Genomic DNA, 8,293 nt, shown 5'->3' with positions numbered 1-8,293 from the left:
CCTTTACTGAGATTGATGGATGATTGGGTAATAAGTGTGATTTAAGAGGGGGAAAAAAACACAGACATTAAATTCCACAAATATATTTTGTTAAGAAAATGACTATTTATTTTTTAAAATAAGTTTAAGGAATCCAGTGATATATGTAAATAATCCATAAACCGATTAAAGTGCCAAATAACAGTTATACAAAAAGTTAATCTGTACAAAAAATTACAAAAATTGGAATGTGGCTTTGGCTAATAGAGTTAATGGCTTTGGTTTGTTGCTGTTGTTTTTTTTTTCTTTTCGTATTTATGATTGTCGTGGATGTCACAGAGCCTCAGTGGGCTTCTGAAAATTGGTCTTCATCAACCAAACTCAATCGATAAACAATAAACTGATGGATCTGTCAGCGTGGACAGAGAAAAGTCTGATATCACATTTTTGTACACTCGAGTCTGGCCTCTGGATTTGATCCATTCCTGGCGCGACCAAAATCCCAAAGTTCTCCAAATCCGTAAATCCAAGATGATTATGCTTCTAAAAGTCTGAGTCCAACGCTACTTAGATCCAAATGTGTCCAATTACGCATTGTTTTGTAACTTCAACAATCCATTAATCCATATTTGGGTATCATATCGATTCATCTCTTGCTCTGTAAGCTTTCACTCTTTGTTCATCTTAAACAAGTCTCTTTGGTTTGCACTGCTGGGATCCTCATGCCCTGGCTGATTCTGCTCAACCTCTCTGTTTTTATCCAAAATGCTGTGTGTTTGGACAGTCATCAAACTCTCGGATTCAGAAATCCATTATTTGGTTTTGTGTAAGCTGGAGTTTAGCACCTTTTGCTTTTTAAGCAGGTTTCTTTTTGCACTTGGTTCTCACTATTGGCTGATGTCCTGTAGGTCTTTGGATTTCTAGCCACTTTATCAGTTGATCACTTGACGTCATTGAGGTGTTTGGATTTCACTTTAAATCCACAGCGATCCACAAATACATCTATATTTTTGGTATCCGTTTGAGTCTTGCACCTTTCACTCTTTAGTCATATTTTGGTTTTGGCTCTTGCTATTGGGTGAAGTCCTTGTGGTTCTGAATTTCCTGCGATCCCACAGGCTGTTTCAGCTTGACCTCACTTTTTAAAATCCGATTTTTATTCAGAACCACCGTATGTTTGCAGATTCAACAAGAGCTCTTGGCCCCACAAGTCCATATTTTGATATCATATTAGTTTGAGTCTTGCACCTTTCACTCTTTGGTCACATTGCTATTGCTATTGGCTGCTGTCCTCGGGTCTTTGGCTTTCCAGTGTCCCCATTGGCTAATGCAGCGTGACCTCACTTTATCTTGGCGGGTTTGAGCTCTTTGACTTGCATGTGTAATGTTTTGTGGACGGCGAGAGTCCTGGACTGACAGAAACCTTTTCCACACTCCTGGCATTTGAATGGCTTCTCTTTGGAGTGGATATATCTGCAGAGAGAGAGAGAGAGAGAGAGAGAGAGAGAGAGAGACCTGTTAGTCTAAAATTTTAAAAACAAATACACATTAAACACTTGTTTTCAGTATATGAGGCAAAATCTCCAGTGATCAGGTTCTTGTAACACATTAAATGCTCCTTAAACACCATCAGATCAGTGGTGTGATTTGGCCTGGAGTTTATGGCCATGACAAGGTTGATGGGTGTAATAAGAAATATGAATCTATTACCTGTGTGATGATAGATCAGTATACATTACTGGTACACAATCATGAAGAAATCTAAAACAGTTCTATTGCTAACAGTCTTTAGAGTGTAAAAGATGGAGTCTCCAGGTGCATTACGTCCCATGAAAATCAGAGTAAATATCTGAAAACTGAGATTAAAATGTGTGGTGTTGGGTTGGACGGAGATCATGCTGTGAATTTATTGTTATCGTTCCATGTTTTTGAGGTAAAAGCGTCTCTTACCGGTGGTCTCGGAGATGATCTTGCCTCCTGAAGGCCTTGTGGCAGATATCACATGTGTATGGCCTCTCGTCCGTGTGTGTGCGCTCATGGATCAGCAGATTGTATGACTTGGTAAAATGGCGGCCGCAGAACTTGCACACAAACTCCTTCTTGGTTTTGGAAGGCAGCCGCCCTCGGCTTGGCTTCCTCTCAGGCGAAGCCAGCTTGGCCACGTCAAGTAGGCAGCCTAGGGAGGGCGTGTTCGTGTGCCCTCCACCTCCAACGGACACGCTCAGGTCCTCGGCCTTCAGCGGCTCTTCCTGAGTGGCTGCGGCGGCCAAGTTGGCGAAGTCAAAGCGCGGCTTGCTCTTCGCTTCCTGTTTGGCTGGATGCACAAGCTGAGGGAGGAGTGGGATAGAGGGAAGAGGGAAACGAGAGAAGGTACAGCGGGGCAAAAATGGAGGATATCCCAGCGTCCAGTGGTGCAAATGGACGGCATGAAGCGCGCTGAAGCTGTAGATACCGGGCATTTGATCGGCAGGAAGATGGAAGCCGTTGGATGTTTGGAGGAGGGAGTAATTGGCCAGTTGGAGGGACGGATGAAGAGGTACAGGAGCAGGAAGTGTTTTACTACCCATGACTCTGAGTTGGATTCTAAGTCAATCAGCAGTCGCTGTGGCCTGAAAAATAATTAGCCCAGATAAATAATTAGTTCCTCATTTTGTTGATCCGGAATAGTTTTTATGAAAAGGCCACGTTGCAAAATCACACATTTATTCACTAATTTGTGCATCGAAATAAGCAAATTATTATGCTAATGTACAAAATTCGCATACCAGTAGTAAAATATACAAGATACAGATCAATCAGGCAAGCATCATTGGGAAAGTACACAGGATACGTCCCAAATCACATAGCAAAATACTAACTATGCCAAATTGACTTGTGTTTCTCATGGGTCACCATGGAAATGTGCAAAATTGGCATCAGTTTGTGCTAACTAGTGTGTCAAAACACAGTGACTGCCAATCAGACCAACATCATACAAGTACGTGGTTTCAAACGACATACATTTACTTAAAACGGTGTCTCAAAAATAGTAGCAATGCCAAAGCATGTGGCATTTCTCATGGATCGCAATGGGAATGTGCAAAGCTAGCATAGCATGTCAATAAATCATCAGTCAAATGACAATGATTTCAATTACAAACACGCATCCTAACATACTGAATAGTCAGATATAGGTTTATAGGGACATGAAATAGTGTGCCAGAATGGTAGCTATGACACCAAGCCACACATTTTGACACAAAACAGTAAATCGACAGAATCGGACACCTTGATGTTTCATCAGTTCCTGCTCCTGCTCCTCACTCGCTGTTGAGCTTTACACATTTTATTTGCTGTCTATAGCTAGGTAGCTAATTGATTTCCTGGTTTTAGACATGCTTCTTTTCAGATTCCTTGAGCCATTTAACTTATTAATGTCAAAGATGTTGAAGACGCCTGGCCTGAAAGAACACGCACATCAAAACATAAACTTGTCAAAAAAAATAAATACATAATAAGTCTGACAATGTGATACTGGAAAAGTGTGTGTGTGTGTGTGTGTGTGTGTGTGTGTGTGTGTGTGTGTGTGTGTGTGTGTGTGTTTTGGCGAAGGCGTTCTGTAGAAAATGTGCCCTAGGCGTCTGAGCTGACAGACAGTGAAAGATGCCTGAGCAGAGTGACATACCTGCACCGAGTGTTTAATCTGGCCCTATACACACCGACACAAAGCACAATAACACCTCTTTGTTTCAACCACATGATTGACACACACTCACACACACATTCCGACTCGGGCTTGTTTACTGTATCTTGAGGATCGTTGACTTGTTTCCTCATTTCTGGCTTATGGGGTGAAATTCAACTCCATGTGAATGTAATTACTTTACACACTCCCAGGTTTTATTCCAACTATAAAGAAGATTGATATATTAAAAAAAAAACCTTGTAATATTTTCACTGACAATCATATTGCAGTAAATTTGCAAAACGTTACAAAAAGAAGTGATTCGTGTGTAAAGTAACCATCATCCTCCTCTGCAGTTTGTCTGAAATCAGTGATGATGATGATGATGATGATGATGATGATGATGTAATATCAATTTCACAAGAAATCATATCATGGTAAACATTTCTGACCATGATCAGTGATGACTGGATGCAAACTCCAAACTCATTAGTCGTTTGACTTTTCTCCAGGACGCCGCTGAATAATTTGTTTTGTAAATGTTGATTTAAAAAATCTGTCCTTTTTCATTGCACGGTTCTGCTGCTCTGTGAGCAAAAACCTCAGCAAAACTAAACATCCTGACACCTTGTGTAATCTTCAAGTCCGAAGATTTGTTTTGTCATTTTTATCCACGTCTGACTCGTGCGTGATCGACGCAGCGTTCCCTTATCCTGACGCACACGTTCAGCGTCCTCGAGTGCACGAGAACCAGGGACCGGGATCATGTCGGGTCATGTCACAGCTTCGTCTTTATCCGCTTCCATGTCTTTTAGAATTGATACGGAGATCCTGTGAAGAATTCTTCAGGGCATTGTGTGAACAAAAATGTAGAGAGAGCTGAAATGTAGTATTATTTTAATATGCATAGTTTTGTCATGAGATTCTTTTTTATTTATGATGTCAGGAAGAATCGGTTCCTGTCCTGAACACTAATTGGTGTAATGCACAAAAATAATATATTATTAAAATTACTACATATGCTGTAATATGTAGTGCATGCATGCACACACACACACACACACACAAATTTCATACAATATAATGAGCAATCGGGTCGCGGCCTGGTCCCGGATAAGCAGAAGAAGACGAGACAAGACGAGATAATGAGCAATCTTAAAGCAAGAAATATATTGCATTATTATTATTATTATTATTATTATTATTATTATTGAAAAGGTAGTGCTCATACAGGGATCATAGGGTCCCAAACTGAATACCAAGAAGCTCCCTACTGGACATGAAGTGCACTACAAAGGGCGTCGAACTGAATATAATAGCTGTGCTGTCCGTTAAAGACAACAAGTGCACTTCACAGCATGTAAAAGACATTCAGTCTCCTTGTAGTGCCCTTACACAGAGTAAGATGTTCACTACTGAATACCCTGATACATGACATATTTTTCCTGGTACTGTTGTTATTATTTTTATAATTATTAAATATATGTTTTAAGCATCTTCGTCCGATTTTGACGAAAAGATGTGACTCGACAAAGCATTCGGGAAGAAAATAAAGAGTGAAACAGCCCTAATTAGGCTCCCTACGGTGCAGATCTCCCCTGGGGATTTGGGCAGCTCTGATCACAGTGCAGAAGTAATTGACTTTTACTCGCCAGGTCATTAGAGGAGATCAGCACTAGACCTTTAACCCTTTGAAGTGAGCAGAGGCTACACCCGAGTGCCCCTAAGCCCTTGAACCGAGCACCGTGAGGTGAGAGATAACCCTGATTCAGTCTCACTGTGATGGATTACCGATAAGCTGCGACACTTTTTAAGGGTGCCTAGTTCTATGAATTTTACATGCTAATTACCTAATTAGATTTTTATTTTAAATTCACGATGGCAGGAGGAATCAGTGTCACACCCTAAACCCTAATCTGAGGGGAAGGCGATGAACAGGAATCAGGGTGTCAGAGGAAATGGGCATGTAGTGCACTATGTACGCGACATCGAGAGTAATGAAAGGAAGAACATTCAAAGATAGGGTGTGTCATACTGTACTGTATATCGACCTAACGGGCGTGTAGTGCACTACATCGTGTAACCCCAGGCCGTACGTTTGTACACGCGCTACGGATCTGGATATTAAATGGACATACAATCGACATCTGGTGCACTTGATAGAGTGAACTAATCTGAAGTTTTAGAGCGCCACACGACTATAATAGTGCACTAGTAAAGGTTTTGAGCTTAAAACTTCTTGAGAATCCCTAGATTACACTAACGCAGGCCTGCAGCGTGTTGTATAGGTTTGAAATACAGCCCACCTGCCCCTGAGTGACCCTTGCTCACTGTAAGTCGAAAGAAAATGTTCACTATTTCTGTAGCATATAAATAAATAAACACACACACACACACCATTGAAAACAGATTGCTGTCTTTCCCAGCTGAGTGTTGAGGAGAAAAAGTGTGAACGCGATCCATCAGGGCTCAAACACTTCACACACACTCACTCACTCACACACTCACACACACACACACACACACACACACACACACGGACGTGTATTCAGACGAATTAGACGCTAATCCCTTGCTCCAAATGTGTAAAATGTCGAGAAATCTCGATAACTTCCTAATTAGTGCTGTGGCCATGTCAGTGGCAAAGACTCAACTCATCTCAGAACTTTTTGTTTATTTATTCATTCAGAATTAGCCCGAGTGTCATCTTTTTTTTTACAATTATTTAACACGATAATGAAAGTTTCTATCCTTTGGAAGCAAAAAAAAAAAATCTAAACAAATCGCGAAAATATTAGTTTTGTTTGCCTTTTCTCTTCCTCCTCTTCTTATCATTAATATGTTTTATCTGTTAGCAAAGCGGCTAACTGAGGTGATTTTTCACCCCCGGAATGTCCTCGCGCGGATCAGCCCTCGCCCCCCCGCACTGTTTCTGCACACTGGTGAGCAGCAGTGATCAGTAGTGATCAGTGCAGAGCAGTAGTGATCAGTGCAGTAGTGATCAGTGCAGAGCAGTAGTGATCAGTGCAGTAGTGATCAGTGCAGAGCAGTAGTGATCAGTGCAGTAGTGATCAGTGCAGAGCAGTAGTGATCAGTGCAGTAGTGATCAGTAGTGATCAGTGCAGTAGTGATCAGTGCAGTAGTGATCAGTAGTGATCAGTGCAGTAGTGATCAGTGCAGTAGTGATCAGTGCAGTAGTGATCAGTAGTGATCAGTGCAGTAGTGATCAGTAGTGATCAGTAGTGATCAGTGCAGTAGTGATCAGTGATCAGTAGTGATCAGTGCAGTAGTGATCAGTGATCAGTAGTGATCAGTGATCAGTAGTGATCAGTGCAGTAGTGATCAGTGCAGTAGTGATCAGTGCAGTAGTGATCAGTAGTGATCAGTGCAGTAGTGATCAGTGCAGTAGTGATCAGTGCAGTAGTGATCAGTAGTGATCAGTGCAGTAGTGATCAGTAGTGATCAGTAGTGATCAGTGCAGTAGTGATCAGTGATCAGTAGTGATCAGTGCAGTAGTGATCAGTGATCAGTAGTGATCAGTGCAGTAGTGATCAGTGATCAGTAGTGATCAGTGCAGTAGTGATCAGTGATCAGTAGTGATCAGTGCAGTAGTGATCAGTGATCAGTAGTGATCAGCGTCCCGTTACTGCGCGCGGTCTGTTCCGCAGTGTTGTATCAGCGCGAGCCCGCGAGTGTGAGGAATTCTTTCCTTGTTGCTGAAGGGCGCGAAAGGTGACGCGCGCGCCAAACCACTTGCTGCGGCGCGAGCGCGGGCTGTGAGCGGAAGCTGCGCGAGGCGCCGGTGTTCCCTCAGGTTAGCCACCTGGCTAACAAAAACACATCAAACTAAACACCGTGTATTTATTCTTTTTTTTTTTTCGTTTTGTGAAGGATTAAAGCTGTTATATTTAATTTGATGGATGAGTGAAAAATGAAAAGGAGATTGTGACTTTTTTGGAGGCGTAAATTTCAAATAATCTTATGCTAACTCAACACGAGCTAGTTATTATTATTATTATTATTATTATTATTATTATTATTATTATTATTATTATTATTTTCTTCTTCTTAGCCTGTAGATTATTCTTGTTTAAAGAGATTTAAAAAACTGTATTTGAGGCTGTTTTGTTTATGTGTTTTATCTGATGACAGAAACAAACCATTAAAAAACCCCGCGCCTGTGCAGGAAGATGAGCGGATCCTTCACTGTGGGAATGACTTGTATCCCGTGATAAACTGTTCTCCTGATAATGTGTATTTAATATCCAGGTGCAGATTGTTTGGTTTGGCCAGAGCTCATGATCTGGAGCTTTTGGAAGAATGTAAATATTTAATCTAATAATGACACTTGGCTTTTATTTTACTGTTGCTCTCTATAATAAGAGCCATTAATCAGTGTTTTAACGCAGTTGGAGCCGCTTCAGTGGGAGACACGCAGGGCAAACTCAGCACCAACATGCCACTCAGTCCCTCACTTTTTCATTCGTTTTAAAGACTTAAATAAAGGTATAAAATAAAGTTGCATTAAAAAAACCGTCTGAAAGAAAACGAATAATCGTGTGTCGTGCTTCGATGCATTTCTTTCCATGGAACATAACGGAGTGCAGTGATTTAGAATTTATTCACACATTCTGAGGGAAATATTCTGTG

At 41.2% G+C, this 8,293-nt stretch overlaps 1 protein-coding gene across 1 annotated transcript in view; it reads right to left on the bottom strand.

Moving 5' to 3' along the window:
* Positions 1-271: 271 nt before the first annotated feature.
* osr1 (odd-skipped related transcription factor 1) overlaps positions 272-8,293 on the bottom strand; it is an 8,875-nt gene continuing 853 nt past the window's right edge. Inside the window, exons 2-3 of the mRNA XM_060925164.1 lie at positions 1,930-2,588; positions 272-1,452 (exon numbers count right to left, since the gene is read on the bottom strand). Coding sequence (XP_060781147.1) covers positions 1,320-1,452; positions 1,930-2,546 — 750 coding nt within the window. The 5' untranslated portion in view covers positions 2,547-2,588 and the 3' untranslated portion in view covers positions 272-1,319. The remainder of the gene's footprint in view (positions 1,453-1,929; positions 2,589-8,293) is intronic.

Source organism: Neoarius graeffei, chromosome 7 (assembly GCF_027579695.1).
Source record: "Neoarius graeffei isolate fNeoGra1 chromosome 7, fNeoGra1.pri, whole genome shotgun sequence".
Lineage (NCBI taxonomy): Eukaryota > Metazoa > Chordata > Actinopteri > Siluriformes > Ariidae > Neoarius > Neoarius graeffei.
The sequence above is the reverse complement of the archived record's forward strand: the minus strand, read 5'-3'. Positions and strand labels throughout refer to the sequence as shown.